Below are 22247 nucleotides of genomic sequence, written 5' to 3'. Positions count from 1 at the left end.
GAGTGTGGGCGTGTAGAGGGTAGAACCTGAGGCTGGACCTCGTGCGCAAACTCTAACGTGAGGCTATGATTTATAAAGGAAAGATGTGCAGAAACGTGCGTACGTACGGTTTTATAAATCTGAATTTTTTTTGGCGTACGCCATTTCCGCCTTTTGGCCGTACGTTCACTTTTAGTATGGTTTCCARGCAATCCTTTATAAATGAGACCCCTGGTCATTCAGTACATTTGTTCTTTGTCGCACATACTGTTGCTGAACCTAGACCTGACCAACTGCAGCCARCCCACATCATAGACATTAGTTAAATTCAGGTGGTGACWTTTTTGACCTGTGAGTGTATGATTTTACTTGATGACATCTAATTTTGATTATTAAATTACCACTTTTTTAATGTGTGGAACTCAAAGAGCTTAAATATAATTTAGTTTAAAAACAAACTTAAGTTAGAAAAGTATTTATAGTGAGAAAACCAGATAAAAAGACAAATTATTTATGATTTTAATTAGCTAATTGTAGAATACCAAAGGAAATACACAGGATGGGAGAGAAATAATAATTTGAGATCAATTTCTGGATTTTTAAAAAAAATTGTGTAATTTTTACTTGTTTTATATTCAAGCTCCAACTCTTTAATTAGTTGTACGCTAAATAATCAAATAAAAATAAGATTTCTCTGTATTTTTTTATAGCTAGTTCTCAGAAGTGTTATTTTAGTATCCAGTGATTACTGGTGTGAACTTTGCATTTTTTTTTCTTTTTTACAACTTTTAAAGAACAGGGAGCTTCCGTCCAAATGCAATAAGAGATTCTCAGGCTAACAAAAAGAAAAATCTGTCAAAAATGACAAAGAACACTCATAAATAAACAATATAAAAAAACAAAACAAAAAAAAAACAACAGGCATCATAAAAGACCTGCATGTTCATAAGGTGGTGATGTTATGACGAGATCCTTCATGCATTAAAAAAAACTCTTCCATGACTAATCAGGAAATGAAAACATCGAAAACAAAGAGTGTCAACAGACAATTTTACTCTCAAAGAAGAACACCGTTCAGCACAAAATTTAAACAGTTTAACACGTAAAGAATAGAACGATCAGACTATTCCTGAATTTTCCAGCAGAATAAACAAATGTTCATTTATGAAAAGTAAAATATGCTTGCCTAAAGGATGTGTTATCATACTTTAACAAAAATATATGTTTAACAAAGTTTGTCTAATGATCATGTAATTTAATGATGAAATAAAAAAGAAACAAATTGGTGTACCTGCAGGTTTACGTTTATTTAAGCAACATTATAAAGATCCTTACCTCTGATGTCTGTTGAGATTCCTACATTCAACCCCAGAGTTGACATCAAATGGATCTATGAAAAGAACACAAAACCTTTTATTTATTAACACTTAATAAATCTAAAAAATAAAAAAAGAGAGAAATGTTCCTCTGAGTTTTAAAAGATTCAGATTTGTTATTTCTGTTATATCGTGCCCCTGAGACAAATTTGTTGTGAACAGGCGCTACATTGACTGGATCAAATCAGCCAAATTGAACAGATCATTCTGTTACTGTGCTTCTGCCATGTTAAAGATGACATGTTTAACAATAAAGTTATAGATAAACAGAAACATTTGGAGTTGCACAAGACAAACTGAAACTTAAAAAGAAATTTATATGAAGTGGAATAACAAGCCAAGCCAGATGAAGTCATTCCACAACAACACAGACACACTGTAATGGCAAGCTTAATGGTTTATTTAACAACTATTTTTACCAAACTCCTCCTCTTTCGGCTTCAACGTGAGATAGTCCTTCTCTACAGACAGCAGCTCTTCCTCTGACTGACAGCCGGCGTAGCGGTCGAGCAGAACTCGGTTGAGTTCGAGGAAGACGCTCCCCCACTTGAATTTCTTCAACAGGAGCACAGCCAGCTCTTCAAAACCTGAAACGTCACATCCATCACTTTACTGTTGGGATTCCAAAATACGACCCAGTAGTTTTTAGCGCATAACTGAACTCTCACCGACGATGCAGAATGTGGCAGCGAAAGCTTCGACGCACGACAACTTGCAGGGTTTGCCATAGTTGACAGGGTTTGCAGCAACAAGGTACGGCAGTAATCTGGGGTGACTTCCAACCATCTTACTGAAGGGTGTCTCGTCCAGTTTGGCCCACGAACAGTCAATCACTGCTAACCCACTCTGAGCCACAATTTCTCTGTGTAKAGGAGCCCAAATATAGTTTTACTGATCTAACAACAAATACGAATTGAATAAAGAACATAAATTATGTGACTCTGGCTCAACAGACCTGTCTGCTGGTGTCACATACTTTGTGCCCATTGGACTCAGTATGAGTCCGTTGAATCTCTGGTTGAGACGCAGGTTTCGCACAAATCCCTTTCGCACAAGTTTTCTGCCCGTACAGCGCTTCGGATCACAGTGACCCAACTCCCACATAGCAAGTGGACAGGGCAGTTTCACCTGTGGGGCCTCTGCTCCCTCCTCGACGTGAAGACTCGCTGAGAAAAAAAAAAAGGCAAAAGGAAGTCAAATATGGACTTTTGCCTGTTTCGGTGTGTTTATTTGTCTGTTGTGTTCCGTGAACCCAAGAACACATTTTTATGAGACTGTCAGAAATTAATCACTGACATGAAATGTCACTCCAATTTACGACGGGCACCACAATCAACTGAACTCAAACACAAAGATGGCTCTAATTCAGTTCAAGTTTAAGTCAGTTTTACAGATATTGCGATGAAATTTGGTGTGGTGGTAGTTGAGAGTCATCCTCTACGTACTCTGAGTGCTAACAGCAGACTAAAATAGCATGTCCCTTCTCATAACATTATCTTAGTTAATTGTGGAGTAAAAAATGCATACAACAAAAAAACTCTAGGCCTTTAAATATATTTAGATTGAACAATTAATTACTCTTTAATAACTGCAATATAGCGTAATTTTACGTTGTCACAACCTTATAGAAGTTGGCACAAATACTGATTTTACATTTTATGGTTTTAACGTGTAGATGAACTGTTTACTTCTGACAGGACAAACAACACATTTTAAAACAAAAATATTACCTTCAAAAGCGGAGTGCATTTCTTCTGTAAAGGCTTCTAAGGTTTTCCCCTTCATTTTGTGCCGTTTATCTTTGCCCCTATTGTCAGGACGCACAAACTTGCCTTGTTTCTTTCGTCCCATGTTGTGGTCTTTAGTAACCTGTCCGATTTGACTGAAACGAACGAAATTGAGCTTGCTACACACACTGACACCAACTATTTTAGTGTTTTATAAAAGCTTAAAAACGTTTACAGCCCAAATACATCCTCTCGGTTTAGCTAATTCCTTCCCTTCCTATATATTTCACTAAAGTCCTGAATGTCCAGTTAACCTAGCTTGTTGTCGCAGGAAGCACGTTTTACTCTTCATAAACAACGGCGCATGCGCAGGGCTTTGTTTTTGTCACGTGATCTATCACGGGAAAGGCTCGACTCAACACCGGAAATGCTACGAAACATTTGATTCTTTAATAAATGCTTTAATCAGCCATGCATAGTTTTTATAGCACAGTATTAAATTTTGTTGCAGTATTGGTCATTTGTTTGTCGTTCTACAGTAAGTACTTTTACTTCTACCGAATACTTTTTCGTAAAACAAAGCCAAACTAGATACGCCATATTGTTTTGTGRTGCTGTTTTATGAACTAATTGTCTAAACTCGGGTATTTATATGTTTTTACAGTCAATCATTCATTGGCTGGTAAAATGAAGATAGTTGAGGAGCCAAACACGTTTGGGTCAGTGAAGCAAGCATACATCTCATTATAAAACGTAACAGCGAACAATGCTGGCTGCTTTTTCATCAGTGTTTTTATTTGTGTTTAGGTTGAATAATCCTTTTGTGGCTCCGGGAAGCAGATTACAGCCTAAAGTCCCCCCATCACCAGTTTCTGGTAAAATGAGTCTTACAGACAGTTTTATTTAATCAATATTTTTGAACTTTATATATGTCACAGTTATTAAACTTCTGATGTTGAGTGAAATAATTTGCCAATCGCTGAATGTAATCAATAACTAATGTACTTCTAAAGGCCCAGTTCACCTTCATCATCTTGCTGGGAAGTGCTATAGCCTCATAGAGTCAACGTAAGTATTAAACACATCCTGATGATCTGGAAAACAACAACACTGTAGCAGTGTAAACTGGTTATTTTGCAGGTACAAATATGAATTCTGTCCCTTCCACAACGTAACTCAACACGAGCAGTCATTCAGGTGGAATGCCTACAGTGGAATATTGGGGTAAGATGCTACAGACACACATACACTCACCGGCCACTTTATTAGGTACACCAGTCCAACTGCTCGTTAACGCTTAATTTCTAATCAGCCAATCACATGGCGGCAACTCAGTGCATTTAGGCATGTAGACATGGTCAAGACAATCTCCTGCAGTTCAAACCGAGCATCAGTATGGGGAAGAAAGGTGATTTGAGTGCCTTTGAACGTGGCATGGTTGTTGGTGCCAGAAGGGCTGGTCTGAGTATTTCAGAAACTGCTGATCTACTGGGATTTTCACGCACAACCAACTCTAGGGTTTACAGAGAATGGTCCGAAAAAGAAAAAACATCCAGTGAGCGGCAGTCCTGTGGGCGGAAATGCCTTGTTGATGCCAGAGGTCAGAGGAGAATGGGCAGACTGGTTCGAGCTGATAGAAAGGCAACAGTGACTCAAATAACCACCCGTTACAACCAAGGTAGGCAGAAGAGCATCTATGAACACACAACATGTCGAACTTTGAGGCAGATGGGCTTCAGCAGCAGAAGACCACACCGGGTGCCACTCCTTCCAGCTAAGAACAGGAAACTGAGGCTACAATTTGCACAAGCTCATCGAAATTGGACAAGAGAAGATTGGAAAAACGTTGTCTGGTCTGATGAGTCTCGATTTCTGCTGCGACATTCGGATGGTAGGGTCAGAATTTGGCGTCAACAACATGAAAGCATGGATCCATCCTGCCTTGTATCAACGGTTCAGGCTGGTGGTGGTGGTGTCATGGTGTGGGGAATCTTTTCTTGGCACTCTTTGGGCCCCTTGGTACCAATTGAGCATCGTTGCAACGCCACAGCCTACCTGAGTATTGTTGCTGACCATGTCCATCCCTTTATGACCACAAAACCGTTACTAGCGTGGTGTATCTAATAAAGTGGCCGGTGAGTGTATTTCCCTGCAGTTCACATATTTAGAATATCAATTTGAAACATGTGAGGTAACTGTGGGTCAAACAAAATCTACGTGTGTCCCTGGTAGGATCTGGCAGGAGTGGGAAATGGCGAACAACACCTTCACAGGCATGTGGATGAGAGACGGTGATACTTGTGGAAGCAGAAACAGAGAAACAAAGGTGTTTAAAACACACTTGTGACACACATTTATATTCATTAAACAGTTTCTAAGAGGATGCATGTTTCTGTTTCCTCAAACAAATAATGTTTTGCATTCTGACATTTATAATCCACCTCTAATTGGTTCTGATTAGTAGCAAGACTCAAATCAGTGTCTTACCTGCTGTGGATAGCTCTTAAACCACCCTCAGTTTGAATAATCAAAATTCAATTCTTACTGGACTGAAGAGCTTACAGTTAGTCTGAGTGGTGCAAAGACCAAAGAATATGTTGCTGCTTTTTGAAAACTTCATTTTCCATAATTCCATAGCGTTTGTCTTGGCACCGCTCAGAGTATTCATTAGTTTGTCGAGTCAAAATAAAACTGTTTTTGCCCAAACTGAGGTCATTCAAACACTATCTGCAACAGGTAAGATTCTAGCTGTTCATCACTTAACCTCAGAACCCCACATTTCAAATCACACCCTCTTTTTTCAGAGCACATAGAAAATTGAACTAAAGTGTGTTTCATGCATTTAGGTGATTCTGGCCTGCAGCAATAACACCAAGCTGTCTGAGGTGTCCGAGCCCAGCACCTGTGTGTACTCCCTAATCTTTGAGACGCCACTTGTTTGCCATCCACACTCCCTTTTAGGTAAGATTCCAGAGATTTAAAAAATATATATCTCCAAGGCTCCCTGGTTTGACAGTTCTCATAATAATCATCTGTTTGCTCATTTCTGCAGTGTACCCGACGCTGAATCAGAAGCTCCAGGAGGAATGGGATGAAGCAGAGCAGGCTCGCTATGATGGTCTTATTACTGAGCAGGTGAAAATCACTCTGAGAATACACAGACAGACCTCAGTTCACATATTCATCTCAATTTTCATATTTATTTGATTTAAACTGAAAGTTTATTCCTTGTCTATTTTGAACATTAGACGCCAATAGAAGCTCAAATTTAATGCTATTTATGCTCAAGTTTTCTGATCATATTTGCCACTTTACTTATCACAGGGGTACAACAACCTCTTGAGGGATATTTTTGAGGATGCAGGACTCCTAAAGAGCCTCAAAGTCAAAACCAATCTGCCAGAGGCCAAAGCAGATCCAGAAAAGACCAACTCTTTACAGAAATGTGAAGAGGTAAGTTCATTAACTTTATCCATCTAAATATTACACAAAGCTTTTATCACACTCACTTTATTTATACATAGCATCAAACTTAATGTGCCTGATATTTCACAGAATTCTGAAAAACAGAAAAAAGAGATTGAGAGGCTGCGTGCTCTCCTAAGGCAACATAATATTCCGTTTGATTCACAGACAAGTAAGTCTGCTCCCTGAGTTTATGTATTTATTATAACATAACATAAAAATTGTGTAATATTGTTTTCTCTGTGAGACAGATGAAGAAAAAGAAATAGCGAGTGTCACGGTGAAGGATCAACACTTGAGAGGAGACACCGGCCTCGTAGATCTGCAGTGAGACGGAGCGACTGGCGCTCAGGAGAACACTGGAGTGTCATTGGTCAGTGTGCCGAGTGAAGCTGTAGTTGTGTAATTGACCTGTCCTCTCCAACAGGTGCACAAACAGTTCATGCACAGAGAAAAAAATTGACGTGAATGATTGTTTTTGAAAGACGACTCAGGTGTGAAAGCCACAAAGATGCTGAATAAAATGCTTATTGCTCTGCAAATGCCAAACAGAGAAAAGGTCCGAGTTTGTTTTCTTTACTAATACTTGAACTAAGTTTTCTCSTATACAACATGATGTAAGCAATAATGTTCTTGCCCATCTGTTGGTTACCTTGTTGCCACATAAGTAAAATATTTCATGAAGTAATCACTGCATCTTCAGCTGATTAACTTTTAAATTCAAGATGGAGACCACAGATGACCACATTAAACACAAAAGGGCTATAAATCCGTCCATGATTTTACAGATAAGGAGCTAGGCATGGTGTGGTGGTAGCTGAGAGTGATCTCTAATGGTTATCAGGCACCAACACATTTACCAAAATAATAAAAACTTATTTCTGAACATAAGTTGATCTTGGTTTAAAACCTTGCCAAGAAAGGCAGTGGGTGATATGCATTCCTTCAAGAAATCAAGGCCATTTAGCCTTTTGGACCCTTTACACACTCAACATAATAGTGGGATTTATTTAACAAAATGGAAAAAACTGATTCAGTTCATGAACAGTTAACTTGCATTTTCTAGAGACGGGTCAAAATAGTGTCTCACATAAACAACATGTAGGTAAAGAAGGAATATACAGTACTGTAAAAAAACATTTCAACACGTCTAAACTAAATGTGCAAAGCACGTTTTCTCAATCGTGTTTAAGGAAGTACACTGAAAAGGCCTGTCCTTATACACTTGTATAAACACAACAAACAAAGCTAAAAAAAAGACACTTTCCAAGTTATCCTTTGTTGTATTTTTAATGACTATTTAATTTCTTTACATGTGATGTTTTTGTGTTGTGGTTACTTTCATTCAGGAAGTCACCAGCCTTCAAACTCATTCAAAATTTCTTTCTTTTTTCTAAGTGAACTCTTTCAGCCCAGAAACCCATGTCAACACGCTGACCTTAATGCTGCCTGACTGTTTCAAACGCATTCTGAAGAGCTGATGGAAAAGATCTGAAATACATCCAAAGCGCGTGCTGTCAAAACCTGTGTAATCCACAGACTCACAAAAACAGCTGAAGCAGCTGTGAAACATTCATAATGTGGTTGATGTATTAAAATAACTGGTGGAAAACTCAAAAGGAAGTGCAACGATACAGAACGAGACTTGGGCAGATGAATTTCTGTTACAAAATATTACAATAATTACAAAATATGAGCAGATTCACATTTATCGTATGTTGCAGCACTAAACTTGAATTATTAATTAAATTTTATTAGTAAGAAAATCAAATGAAAGCCCAAATCTAAAGTTTTGCTCTAGTTTCATAACAAACCGTACTGGTCTACACGGTTACACCTGCAGTGGGTAACAGAAGGTATTTGTGTCCATGATTCTGAGCCTCGACATGCATTTACATGTCTTGACTATAAACATTCCTGACACTTTAAACTCYACAAATAGCTTAGCTTTCTGTTTCAACCCGAGGAGTTTCTACCCCTCTTGAATAAAGTGTTCTCTATAGAAAAACAAACCATTTAATTAGGAGTTATTATGTATTAGAAACAGTAAAAATAGTGAAATAAGGGAAGTGTAACTGCTAAACAGGTACCTCTGACTGATTTCCACCAAACAATTCACAAGAAACAGAACATGAAAGAGTAACAAAGTCATTAAAACAAAATAAAGATATTAGTAACACAAAGACTTTTCAAAAACTAAAGTAAAAATAATCTTTTAGTCCAAGCTGTAGATTAGTCCTTTAGTTGCTGTAGGGTCAAGAAAGGAGCTGAATGACTTCTCTGGCTCGTTGCGCCCTCTGCTGGACATCTGAGTCCTCCATCTCCTGTCCTGAGTCCTCCACCACAGAAACAGCTTTCTGCACCGTCGTCTCCTTCGCTCGTCCACAAAGTCCCTCCAGATACTGAAGGAGCACCGAGAACTTCTCGTCTGGAATCTGAGGGAACAAAAACAYCTTTCCTTCATATTTTTCGTCCCACATCATCATCGCATGCTGTCGAAAGTTCTTGCCTGTGTCTGTGCGCATGTTTGTGTGTCTGTTAGCAAAATATKTCATGAACCACCAGAAAAATTTTGATGAAACTTTCAGAAAATAATCAGCCGATGTACATCTACAGCTGATTGACTTATTACTTCAGCTCAATTTAAGATGGCTGTCTCAGCCAACGAACTTTAGGGAAAACATAAATGATTATAAATCAGTCAGTTTTACAGATATTGATCTACAATTCAGCATGGTAGTACCTGAGAGTCATCCACAGCATTTAAATCATTTACTGTATTCTGAGCGCTTACAGATTGAGATTGATTGAGTAAAAAATCTCATGAACCATCGGACAGATTTTAATGAAACTTTCAGGAATAATTTACTGGATGTACCTGATTAACTTTTAGAGTCAACCCAATTTAAGGTGGCTGCCAAAGCTAACAGATGTGAGAAAACATAAAACAGCTGCATGTCAGAATGTATACTTTGAGTGACATCTCAACTCCATCTTATCTCAACATAAGCTGAACTTGGTCTAAAACAGGCAAAGCATGGTTAGTGAACAACAGGAGCCAATTGGACAAGCAGCACCTGCAACTCAGCTGATTAAACCCAGAGTGAACATGATGTGCATTGAGAAGTTATTTAAACCTTTTCAGAGTCGAACATGTGCTGCAGTAACCACGTCTGTCTGGTCTTCTGGAACTTCCACTCTGAACGCTTTTCAGCCCAGCTGCAATGACAAAAACAGTGGGGGTGAAGAACTACAGCTGTGTTGTGAGCAAAAGTGGAGTCTGTCAACAATTCTGTWTAAGAAGCCCTTATAATCCTTGAGCTGCTCTTTAATCTTTACAGTAGGTGTTTCTCCCATGAGCAGCAGTATTACAAAGACAAAACTTTACTAAATTCTGGCTGTCAGAAGATGGTAAGGCTAAAGAATGTGAAACTAGCTGCCTTTTCAACACAACATGCTAAACATGGATAAAGACAGCTGAAATGTTCTACCATGTGAGGTAATCCAAGGCCTGCTTTGATGCACTCGGTCCCGTAACTTGTGGTTTCACAAGAGTCTGTCCCTCTTCTCTAAGCCTCCTCTTCTCCTCCTTTTTCCGAATCTTCTTCATCTTCCTCTCCAGGACCCGCTTCTCTTCAGGGCTAAGGTCCTGTTCTGCGTCCTCTCCTCCCTCTGGCTCCTGTGTCTCCTCAGAGCAGCTGGACGGATCTGGATTCTGGCACATTAAAAGGGGCAATATCATGTAAAATCAACTTTTTTAAGTTTTATTTCATGTTATTGTGTTATACTCTCATAAAAAACATGCCCAAAGCCTTGCTTTGACTCATTCATGCATGTTTGAGAAATCCTGCAGTGTTTTTATGAAGCCATGCTGAGGAACAAAATGACAGGTGGGGACCAGAAACACCTTTTGGTATCAGGAACGCCCCTGGGACGTGTCTTTAAGCCAAAAGTCCTCGTGGCGGAGCACCCCCCTCCTCCCGACACACCCCGCCCATGACTCCTGCAGGCTCTCGGTGAAAGTAAAACTTAACTGTCTGCTGAGCTCTCAACATTAGTTCTCACTCAGTGAAGCTCTTTTCAGATTAAAAATACCTTTGAGAAAATGTATTTTCAGATGCCAAGTWAACTGCATCATGGTAGCCCCCCTCGCACCTAAACGGGACGGAACAGAAGCAGAAGGTGGTTCTTAAAGAGACAGAGGTCAATTTCAAGGCATTTAGAAGAGGAAGTGATGAGAAGATAAGTTTATTTTCTATTTAAACATAAAAACAGCATTTTAATAACAGCTAAAGGTGGCATAGATACTTTCTGTCTGTATATATAGTACAGTCATAGGAAAAAGTTTGGGCATCCTTGTTAATTTTCCTGATTTACCTTTATAAATCATTGATTGTTTGGATAAAAAATCAGTTAAATATATCATATAGGGCACAAACACTGGGATATTTGAGAAGTGAAATGAAGTTTATATGATTTACAGAAAGTAAAGCTAATACATATATATAGTGATAGCGTCGGGGCTAACGCTAAAGCTAACAGGCTAAGCTGAGGTTCTTCCATGAAGCAGCTCTGTTGTCCTCCATCCATATTTTCAGTTACAGCTGAGTCATTTCTACCTTCTCCTCTCTGTCAACACTCCCTGGTTTCATTTAAAAGAGRCYATCATCAGATATTGTCCAAGATTAACCTTCAGGGTGGATATAGCTCACTAGCAGCCTCGCACTGTGGACATATCCACGTCATCATTTACCCAGAATGCTTTGCGTGTAAATAAAATGGCCCCATCTGTGTAATATATCTTTAAACTTTTTGTTTAAAAAATGATAAAAACTAAACAGCCTACAGTATTTTTTCGTCTTTATTTTACAGTTAAAATATATGTTTATTAAATAAAGTCTAATGTTACAACTAATCATGGATCCCTTTAAATAACTCCCTGACTTCATACAGTACTCCAATAGATTTAAATATTTTTGTTCTTAAATAATGTATGTGAGGTCTCCATGTCAGCTTGTCATCAATGATGACACCCAGAAATTTCACCTCACTGACTTTACAGATCTCAGTACCATCTGCTTTAAATGAGAAATCAACAGTWGTCTTCCTATTACTAAACATCATGTAATGTTTTATCCAAGTTTAATGACAATTTGTTTTTTTGAAACCAATTTTGTATTTTCTTAAATTCTTTCTGTACCATCTCAAACATTTTTTCTGTATCTTTCCCTAAACAAAAAAATGTTGTATCATCAGCAAATAAAACACACTTGAAAAGTCCTGACACATTTTCCCTTTGCCTTGGTCCATATTAAATGAGCTTTGGTACAGATAACAGTAGTGTTTCTGGATAGTTCTGCATAATAAAGCTTGAATCTGCATTTGTGAACGGTACAGTGTGCTGTGTTTACAAATAATCATTTATGGAAGTGTTCTTGAGCTCGTGCAGTCATGCCTATATCAGAACCAGACCTGGTTTTAATGCTGCACTGCCTGAGGGCCTGAAGAGAAGACATCCAAATACAAATTTCAGCCTCTTTGGCATCTGACATAAATTCCAACAACATATCTGTTTACTGTGTTCCATTTTGAATGAAATGTGAGTTTAGGAGATTTGCAAATCACATCATTATTTGCCTTTTCACTATAAAGTTTTCAAAAATGGAGTTGTAAGAAAACATGCACAAATAAATGAACAGGGAAAACTAAATTCATTTAAGGAGAAACAGGAATTAGAAAATGCTCAAAACTTTGATCAATRAGTCAAGCAAAACCTAAACATCTTTTTAGGTTTGAATCACTTCCTGTAGCACTGCAGCTCTGAGGMCAGCTTCCTGCGTGCTGCTCAGCAACCTTCAGCACAGCCTTTTTGGTCGTCTGCTAAAAATACCAACCTTTAAAAGAAAGTCTGCCTGYCCACAAACACTACAAAAACAAAGTAACTGTTTACGTCCCGCCTGCTGTTTCTTATTAGCAGAATGTGTTGCAAAGAACTTGGAGAAGTGCTCGACAGAATCAAATCCACTTTCCTGCCAAAGACTGTAACAACTCYAACACTTCTCTTTCTGCGACTCAGGGGAAGTTAAAGAAGGGAAACAGTATGCTCTCTAATTTATTGGACCTCAGTAACAGTAATGAAAAAAAAGGGGAGGTGAAGGCAAAACTTTGAGATCACGTGGCCACAAAGTCATTCTGAAAGTATGCTACCGGGGTGCTGCCCACAGATACATAATAAGTGTTCTGTGCGAGGAGTAGTGGCCACACCAACGAGCATCACCGGAGCCCTGAGGAAGTTAGAGCTGGTGGCTGAGGAATTAAAAAAAAAAAACAGGCGAGAGGAAGGCAAAAGCAAACATGGTGAGTAAAAACCCGAGCAGAAAGTTCCTCAATGGAGGCCTTGCTGCCAGGGTCGAGGGCTCTCAAAATATTTTGGATACAAAACGGTTAGCTGGGGAATATTTTAGCGAGCGGCAACTTTCACCTAAGTCAGCTCATCTCTGACTTCACCCAGAAAGTAACCGTGTTGACAGAGTGGGTTCCTGGGGAAAACCTGATTGCTTATTTGTGGGCCTAAAACATGATGAAGTGGATTAAAGATAGCTGAGGTTCTTGTTTCTGTGCAATCAGAGACGCTGAAAAGGTTTCCACTGATCCCTCAACAACTAAAGCTACTGCATTCCTTGAAGGAATAAATATCAGCTTTCATGACGAGTTTTATACTTCTTGTATTAAAGAAGACAGTTAAACCTTGAAAATAACTATGCACAATACTTTGTTGTTTTCTCACAGGATCTGTTAAAGCTTTCAGCATGTGTTGGAAATGACTCTCAGCTACTATATCACTGTATCTGTAAAATTTACTGAGGTATAGCCATTTTTGTGTAGCCTAAGTATCCTTAGKTGTAGCAGCCATCCTTAATTATGTGGACTCCTGAAAGAAACGGTGTGTTCAATTTACAAGTCTGAATTATACACAGGAAACTGATTCAAAGTTAGGAACGGTTCATCACTGACTGAATAATTTATTTTTAAAAGTAAGTTTAACAACTTAGCTTTTGAAATTCATGCGACAATAAGATGTTAAATAAAACGCAAGAACTGATACTGGAGCTAAACCCAAATTATTAATGTTTTTTATTTATTTCAGTTTAACGTTTTAATTGCTAAATTGTTATTCTTCCAGTGAAAAGACATGTAAATATCTCAACGCATTTTAAGTCTGATACGAAACCGATCACTGGTAACGGGGTAGTGTATGGTCACACAAACCAAGGCTTAACCATCTTATTTTACAGCAGTTTTATGCAGCCTACCCAGACTGGGAAGGACGTGGCCCAGATGGGCTACGTACTCATGAAGATCCAGCCCATGAATTGAGATGAAGCCAAAATTCATTTTTCCACCACTCCCAAATAAAGCTCCACAGTTTTCTGCAGACTGATTCCTCTGTGCAAAACGTCTGTTTTATTCATGTGTATTTGGTCGTTTTACTATATTTGAGGTTCAAGTGAATGTTTGAAGCAAAACACAGCGTTCAAGCCGTGCTCACAAACCTCTAACCAATCACATATTAAGATCTTATATGGAGGGGGTGAAACACTCTCATCGCGGGTTGTGATGAGGAGGACAGCAGATTTGAGCTGCAAACAAAATGACACGAAGCACTGATTAGGGTTGGGCAATATTGGCAAAAAAATTAATCACGATTAATTGTTGTATTTAGCTGATAACGATTAATTTGACGATTAATGCCCTGAGTCCCTGGACACCCTTATTTCGTAGTAACATTACCAATTTAGTGGGAAAGATTTGCTTTTGTAAAAAAATTGTTCCAAATTGTGTGAAAATTACAGATTTCAGGCTATACATCATATTTTAAATTGTGTAGATAGATAAATAAATTACAGAACTTTATTTTAATGTTCGTCATATTTGAGGTGGAGAGGAGCACTGAGCAGACTGACCGGAGTAATCCCCAGTCAGTCTGCCAGGTGGCATTAATTGTATTAATTGCCAAGTGCCAAAAAGTAATCGATTAATGATTTTCTGACGATTAATTGCACACGATACGATTATGCCCAACCCTAGCACTGATGCAGCTGAAGTGGGAGTGTCAGAAATGGTAGGAGATTCTTAAAGAGACAAAGGCCAATTTTAAACTAGCCAAGTCATATTTATTTTTGATATTACAGAACTTTCATAATAAATGAAGGTAACAGTCATTTGACTGTGGTACAGGATTGAATTATGTGCCTGAAAGATACATAATACCAATAATATCCCCCCCGCCTAAAGTTATATTAAAAATCTTTTTAGTGGTTCATGAAAGATATTAGGGATGCACAACATGGGCCTTAACATCGGTATCAGCCGATGTTGGTAATTTTTTAGCATATCAATATTGATCCGATAAGTAAAACTGGGACGATATTAACATCCGATATTGATTTCCAGCTTGTTGTTATTTGTGTTTTGGGAGGGGAAATGGTTGGTCAGGCAGTATGTGCTTGATTTAGGGCTGCCACAATTAATCGATGACTAATCGATTATTAAAATAATCGATGACTAATTGAATAATCGATTAATCGTTTTCTTTTTTTTGTTGTTGTTCTTTACTTTGTTTTTCTCTCCAAACTACTTTGACACCTTCCACTGCCACATCTGCCTTTCTGTCCTTGACACACATGCACAGTAGTGGTAACTGGGGTAGGCTGTGGACGTCACAAGACATTATACAGACAGGCTCTGGTATCATGGCTACCCAGCAATGGAGCTCAAAAGTGTGGGATCATTTTAAGAAAATGAAAGAGAAACCTGTACAATATCTGCAGAGCAGAACTTGCCTTCCACAGCAATTATTTATAGTTAGCATATAGCTAAAATCTAACGATGGTTATTAATAGCAGCTGCATTCTGGTGTGATAAGCTGTATGTTTTATATTCAATTAACGTATGATCCGATTAGTCCACTAATCGAATAAATATTCGGTGATTAATCGATTATTAAAATAATCGTTTGTGGCAGCCCTAGTTTGATTATGGCAGAAACGCTGCACAGCCAGAAATAATTGAGGTAGAGAGCCATGTCAGCTGTCTGGTAGTTTTTTACGGTATCAAAAAAGACACAAGTGTGTCTGTGTGTACACACATACACAAATAATTTGTGTGTTTGTGTAATAACGTTATTGGTCCATAACAGCAATATTAATATCTGATATCGGCTGAAAATCTCAGTGCATCCCTCACCATTTTCATGTTTTCTCAGGTGACTTTGGCAGCCATTTTAAACTGAGCTGACTCCAGTTACAGATGCATGTCCAATAATTTATTCCTGAATGTTGCATTAAAATCTCTTTAGTGGGTTCTGAGATATTTTGTTAAGGATACAAACACACAGACATGGGCAAAAACAGCTTAAAACTGTGAAGTTTAAAWAGTGATTTTTGTTTTCTTTTCCAGTCTTCTCTAGTAACGACAAACCCCTCTCCAGTTTCATCTCTCTACAACATCACCTCCAACACTGTTTCCACCTCCTCATCATCTGTTTCYATCGCAGCCAGTGACATCACCACCTCTAACGAAACGTCCGCGTTCTCTGCCGAGGACATAATTGCAGCCAATGACATCGCCTCCAGAGCAAACTACATCTACAGTTTCTTCGGCGCGCTGGGCTTCCTCGCAGGCTGCTTTCTGCTCTACAGCTTCATTCAGACGTACCGAGCCCACAGGCGGGTGGCGTGGCTCGACAGCCTCCTCTGGGTGTTTTGTGGCTTTCAGGAGCTGCTCCTCCTCCTCTCCCTCCACATGGTGGTGCACAGACCTAAATACATGCAGAGCACGGCTTTGGGCTGCGCTGCTCTCTCCTTCACCATCAACACCGCGTCTCTGTGCAGCTTGTTGGTTTTATTGCTCATGGCGTACGTCCTCACCTTTGACCCACCTCCCAACGCCCTGCTCAGGAAGCCTAAAAACTGTGCGACATTAGTGATCCTGACTCCTGCTCTGATTTGTCTGCTGCTGGCTGGACTTCGTGGCCTACAGGAAAATGCTGATTGCATCATGGATCCACCTGGTGCAGGTGTTTCGTACGCAGCTACGAAACTGTGCCTAGCTTTTCTGATTCCCTTCATCCTTCAGCTTGGACTTCTGATAAGCGGCTGCGTCCAGCAGTGGAAGTCTAGAGGTCGTTTCCTGTCTGGATCCGAGGAGGGTCCCGTGTTCCTGGCGGTCAGCGTAGTTCTGTTCGTCTGCCTGCTTTTCTACACCGTGGCTCTGGTGAGAGGAGCCCGGCTCGCCTTGGACGGGGATCTGAGCCCTCGGGAGCGAGCCTTTCTGAGCGTGGCCGAGTGCGTGCTGTTCTCAGGGAGCAGCGTCAGCCTGGTGCTTGTGCTGCTCATGCACAGGCCGTGCCGGGAGAGTCTCTACGGAATGATGAGGCAGACGAGGGAGTGGTGTCAGAGACCGGGGAGTGCACAGCCCAACAGAAACATCATCGCACCGCACATTGAGATCACAGACACTCTGCAGGACATCGAGTCGTAAACTGATAAAACTTGAATTCATAAAGCTCTCACAGTTCTAATCAGAGGTTTYCATCCACTCATCATGGGCTTGAAAGTCAAAAATAATTATGGGTTTTAATYCAAGCTCAGGTGCTGAAGCTTCTAGATTATCCTTTTCTTTGACATGGCCAGGTCCTATAAACCTCTCAGTGATGATCATTGACAGAATKTGGTACAACCCCAATTCCAGTSAAGATGGGACATTGTGTTACAAATTAATAAAAAAAATCTATGATGATTTACAAATCCATTACAACATATATTCAATTGAGTAAACTACAAAGACAAGATATTTAATGTTCAAATGGATCAACTTTGTTGTTTTTTTGCAATTATTCGTTCATTTTGAATTTAAMTCCTGCAACACGTTCCAAAACAGCCGGGACAGGGACACGTTTACCACTGTGTTACATCACCTTTCCTTTGAACAACACTCAAGAAGAGCATGAGAACTGAGGAAAGTAATTGTTGAAGTTTTGTAGCTGGAATTCTCTCATTCTTGCTTGATGAACAACTTKAGTTGCTCAACTGTCTGAGGTCTCTGTTGTTGTATTTTGCTCATCATAATGCTCCACATATTTTCAATGGGAGTCAGGTCTGAACTGCAGGCAGGTCAGTCTAGTACCTGCACTCTTTTACTACGAAGCCACACTGTTGTAACACGTGCAGAGTGAGACTTGGCATTGACTTGCTCAAATAAGCAGGACATCCCAGAAAAAGACATGGCTTGGATGGCAGCATATGTTGCTCCAAAACCTGCATAAGCTTTTAGTGTTCAAAGATGTGACAGTTATCCATGCCATGGGCACTAATGCACCCCCATACCATCAGAGAGGCTGGATTTTTGTGCTGATAATAATAAAGACAGACCTTTTCCTCTTTGGCCCGGGYACACAAGGTCCATGATTTCCAAAAACAATTTGAAACTCATCAGAGCACAGGACACTTTTCCACTTTGTGTCAGTCCATCTCAGATGASCTCYGGTCCAGAGAAGCTGGCGTTGTTTCTGGGTGTTGTTGATCTATAGCTTTGGCTTTGTTTGGTAAGAGTTTTAATTTGCACTAGTAGATGWAGAGACAAACTGTGTTCACGGACAATGGTTTTCWGAAGTGTTRCTGAGCCCATGTGGTAATATCTGTTACAGAATGATGTTGGTTTTTAATGCAGTGCCTCCTGAGGGATCAAAGGTCACGGGCATTCAATGTTGGTTTTCGGCCMTGCAGRTTACTTTCAGAAATTTGTCCAGATTCTCTGAATCGTCTGATATTATGGACTGTACTGTAGATGATGATGTCCCTAAATTCCTTGCAATGGTACATTGGGAAACATTAAATTGTTGGACTATTTGTGTGAACGACTGAACCTTTCTGGGATGCTCCCTTTATATCCAATCATACACCACCTGTTTCCAATCAACCTGTTTACCTGTGGAATGCTCCAAACAGGTGTCCTTTGTGCATTCCTCAACTTTCCCAGTCTTTTGTTTCCCCTGTTCCAGGCATCAAARTCAAAATGAGTGAATATTAACGAAAAAAAAGTTTTTGCTTGAACAATAAATATCTAGTCTTTGTAGTGTATTCAGTTGAATATAGGTTTAAACTGATTTGCAAGTCCTTATATTCTGTTTTTACTTTTGTTTTACACAACYTCACAACTTCACTGGAACTGGGGTTGTGCTTTAGGAAATTGGTTCAGATGTTCAGGAACAAACCAGGAGTCACAAAAGGCTCAAGTCTGCCATGAACTGGAAACTGCAAAACATGTCTGAAAACAACGAAGCCAGTTTTACATAAACATGAACTGAGATGGTTCATGACAACAACAGCAACAACTTCAACTTGAACTGAAATGTGCAGCTGACCACATGGACAAGCTCAGTGCTTTCTGGAGAAGAGTTTTATGGTTATACAAGCTAAAAATTGAACTGTTGGGCCTCAACAAGAATATGTCATTATTTTGAAGCAGTAGCCTAGCATTAGCTTAGCATCTTTCTCAGAGACTATGTCAGCAGCTGCTACTAATTAAGGCTCGTTAAAAGAAAAACTCTGATAACCGCGGTCAGTTTTGGGGATATCAACTCTCCTAAGAACGGTGCAGAACGATGGTGGCAGATCAGCTCTCTGGGTGGTTGATACRTTTTTTTTTCRTTCTGGTGTTTATTAGTGGTTAGCAACTGAGAGGTAAACATTACATTGCCATAAAGTGGTAACAGAAATGTAGAACCAGAAGACACACGGGATCGAACTAATACTCGACACTGGTATTGGTGCATTCCTAATAACTTTGACCRTGTGTGACTTGGAGACAATCTACAATGAATTCAAACAAAAAAATGTAATAATTAAATAAAAGCATTGATATGTGTTTTAAAACGTACAAATAAATAACTGAAAGCCTCAAATATAATATTGTAAATATATTGTAAATAATGTTTATGACGAGTGTACGTAAACTTTTGAATAAAATCTACTGTGCTTTCCTTTAAGTGTATTTTTCTGTTATTGGTAGGTAGATGTGCATTCACCTGCAAATCTGTATTTAAAATATTTTGCTTAAGTGTGTAAAATGATAAATGTTGTACAGTTTTAGAAATGAGAATCTTGTTGAAGCAATAATTTTAAACAGTGGTTGTAAGTCAGCTTGAATAAGAAAATAAAAATAAAGAAAGCTGGTAGGATTTTCTGCTTCAGTTCTTAAAATCCTGTGTTTGCACACACTTGCTTCATTTTCCATAAAAGCCTGTTATGCCTGGAAAAAAAAAGTCTGRAACTTTCATAGGAAGCATTTAGTCAGTTTGACTTTGGCCCAATGGGGTCAGAAAACTGTACAAGTGGATTTTCCAGCTCATTTTCCAGAAACCTCTGGGCACCTTTTCCAGGAARGCCTGACAAACATGGCTGTTGTGTTGCTACTGTGGCAACACCCAACTAATGAGAGTTAGAAAAATCATCAGCTGTGCAACATGCTGGTCCTTTGTTAAATGTTCTGAATCACATGCATTAGGCAGGAGCAGTCAACCYTCTATAATATATAATCACAACACAAATACAAACATATCATGCTGCAACAATTATGAATACAAGCATGTATGAGCTTAAAAAATATAAGATTTTAAAAAACAGGATTATTAAAGTGCCCTTCATTCTGTTTAATGTAAATACTCTGCCACTGCCTATTTCAAAGTCAGACTCCCCGTATTTACATATTTAGCCATCCTTCATTTTTACGTGTTTATTTTCTAAGTAAAGTGTCACTTCAGGTGCGAAAGGCACATTTGTATCAGCTTGACACAGTGTTACCTGCAGACGCTCACYTTAACACCTGAAGCCGCGACTCGGGATGAGCTTTATAGTTTCTAAACTTTAGACATTTTATTGGTTTATCAAATCAAAAATGATGGGACCTGCTGTATGAGTCTGCCTGCGTCAGGTGTTCGGGAGGGCGGCACTTCATGGGATTTTCTCAAAAATTGACTGTCATAATTGCTCCACAAGGGACAGAGATGGGTGTCAAGAGAGTCTGGGCTGCAAGGACAGAAGGTGAGTGTGAGCTAAGCTGTTTCTTTCACAAATAAAATTAGCTCTATATCTTTGAAAATAAAGATTACTGKTGAAATATAAAACCAAAAACTTTGGACAGAATTTGTTTTTGAGCTGTACTTTTGCCATGTTAGGTCTTACAGAGAGAGAGAAATCAGAGCAAACATGTCGTAACGATTATAAGCTGCTCAGATCAGTCATGTTTGTGTTTCATGGTTGGTGCATTAAATCTCTTATGTTTTTTTTAAAAGCTATAAGTTACAACCATTTATAATTATGGCGAGAAAGAAAAAACACTTTCTTTTTAATTTCAAGATTTTACATTAAAGGATAAAATGGTTCATATTAGGGTTGGGCTATAAATCGATTTAATTGATTTATTCAAATTTGCCATTTATAAAGATTTAATTTTGGGAAAATGTGGATTTTTTTCAGGATAATTGGTACACAACATGACAACAGCAAAGAGGATCTACCCCCCCCCCCCCAAAAAAAGACTGTTTCTTCAGTTATCTGGAACTAGGAGTGTAAGAAAATATCGATACACTGAAATATCACGATATTTCATTTCCCGATACTGTATCGATATTCTAAAGCTCTGTATCAATTTTTTATTAAGGTTTAAAATGTCAATCTTCTTGCCAACCGTTCATTTTTATGTTGTAGTTCAGCCTCTGACCACTAGTTGGCAGCAGTGAGCCAGCTATTTGGCTACTCTACCTCTTGAGCGCCAGAGAGTAAGGGTAGCATTGGCATTGTAAGTAAACATTAGCATTTCTTTTTTCAGTAAGAGGTTTTTATTTAATAGAATTTTTGGACAAAAAAAAAGCAATATATCACAATATATTGCTTTGCTTACAGTGTTGCAATATATCGGGATGTATCGTATCGTGACCCCTCTGTTATGATATGTATCGTATCGCCAAATTCTTGCCAATACACAGCCCTATCTGGAACTGGTTAGGTTTTGCAACCTCGGACTTGGTGTAACAATCACCTCACTGCAAAATCTGTTTGAAGGCTCTTGCTACAAAAAGCAGGAATACAGCTAATTTCTTTCAACACCTGAAACAGAGGCACTCCATTAAGAGGAAAACAAAATCAATTAAAATCAAAAATCAAATTTGGGATGGAAAAAAATGGGAGATTTCACCCAGGCCTAGTTTATATCCATACAGATAATCAGTTTTGAAAGTGTGTCTGCTAAAACATTTTCACCATGTCCAACAACACCAACATACAGTTAATACAATGTAAAATAATCTAGAACACCTCACACAGCACAGGATGCACATCATGGGACTCTCAGAATCAYACATTTACACACAACTGATGAACCACCTCCACGCATTCTGGCTCTGTCCACTAGTGATATGCAGATCGATACTGAAATATCGAAACTACCGATACCAGAACTTTGTGTTCAAGAATCGATACTAAAATCAAAATATCGACACTTTGATACTTTAGTTATTTCACATAATGTATATCATTAACAGGAAAATACAGTGGGGAAAATAAGTATTTAGTCAGTCAACAATTGTGCAAGTTCTCCCACTTAAAAAGATGAGAGAGGCCTGTAATTGACATCATAGGTA

At 38.9% G+C, this 22247-nt stretch overlaps 4 protein-coding genes and 1 pseudogene across 5 annotated transcripts in view; 3 read left to right on the top strand and 2 right to left on the bottom strand.

Annotated features, from left to right (window-relative positions):
- Positions 1 to 1314: 1314 nt before the first annotated feature.
- On the bottom strand, positions 1315 to 3389 carry LOC106534823 (TSR3 ribosome maturation factor; the record flags this gene model as incomplete). 2 transcript variants are annotated; one of them, XM_014031588.1, is given in 5 exon segments in its annotated part: positions 1315 to 1369; positions 1775 to 1942; positions 2024 to 2217; positions 2311 to 2521; positions 3086 to 3389. In XM_014031588.1, coding segments are annotated over 5 exon segments (749 nt in total), but the record flags the coding sequence as incomplete, so codon positions are not given.
- Positions 3390 to 3469: 80 nt separating this feature from the next.
- On the top strand, positions 3470 to 7105 carry gnptg (N-acetylglucosamine-1-phosphate transferase subunit gamma). The gene is made up of 11 exons (XM_014031586.1): positions 3470 to 3620; positions 3747 to 3801; positions 3890 to 3957; positions 4096 to 4150; positions 4223 to 4306; positions 5315 to 5408; positions 5929 to 6043; positions 6135 to 6217; positions 6407 to 6535; positions 6638 to 6719; positions 6799 to 7105. Exons 1-11 carry the CDS (start codon positions 3554 to 3556, stop codon positions 6876 to 6878), a joined length of 912 nt encoding a protein of 303 aa, XP_013887040.1. The 5' UTR covers positions 3470 to 3553; the 3' UTR covers positions 6879 to 7105.
- Positions 7106 to 7818: 713 nt separating this feature from the next.
- chlsn (cholesin) overlaps positions 7819 to 22247 on the bottom strand; it is an 18319-nt gene continuing 3890 nt past the window's right edge. The window contains exons 4-6 of the mRNA XM_014031590.1: positions 10039 to 10262; positions 9685 to 9766; positions 7819 to 8982 (exon numbers count right to left, since the gene is read on the bottom strand). Coding sequence (XP_013887044.1) covers positions 8803 to 8982; positions 9685 to 9766; positions 10039 to 10262 — 486 coding nt within the window. The 3' untranslated portion in view covers positions 7819 to 8802. The remainder of the gene's footprint in view (positions 8983 to 9684; positions 9767 to 10038; positions 10263 to 22247) is intronic.
- On the top strand, positions 11830 to 20041 carry LOC106534821 (uncharacterized). The gene is made up of 2 exons (XM_014031585.1): positions 11830 to 12904; positions 16007 to 20041. Exons 1-2 carry the CDS (start codon positions 12902 to 12904, stop codon positions 17087 to 17089), a joined length of 1086 nt encoding a protein of 361 aa, XP_013887039.1. The 5' UTR covers positions 11830 to 12901; the 3' UTR covers positions 17090 to 20041.
- Positions 20535 to 22247, top strand: part of LOC106534825 (G-protein coupled estrogen receptor 1-like) — a 4901-nt pseudogene continuing 3188 nt past the window's right edge.

Source organism: Austrofundulus limnaeus, unplaced genomic scaffold (assembly GCF_001266775.1).
Source record: "Austrofundulus limnaeus strain Quisiro unplaced genomic scaffold, Austrofundulus_limnaeus-1.0 Scaffold1275, whole genome shotgun sequence".
NCBI classification, from domain to species: Eukaryota; Metazoa; Chordata; class Actinopteri; order Cyprinodontiformes; family Rivulidae; genus Austrofundulus; species Austrofundulus limnaeus.
Note: the sequence above shows the minus strand (reverse complement) of the source record. Positions and strands in the feature narration are given on the sequence as shown.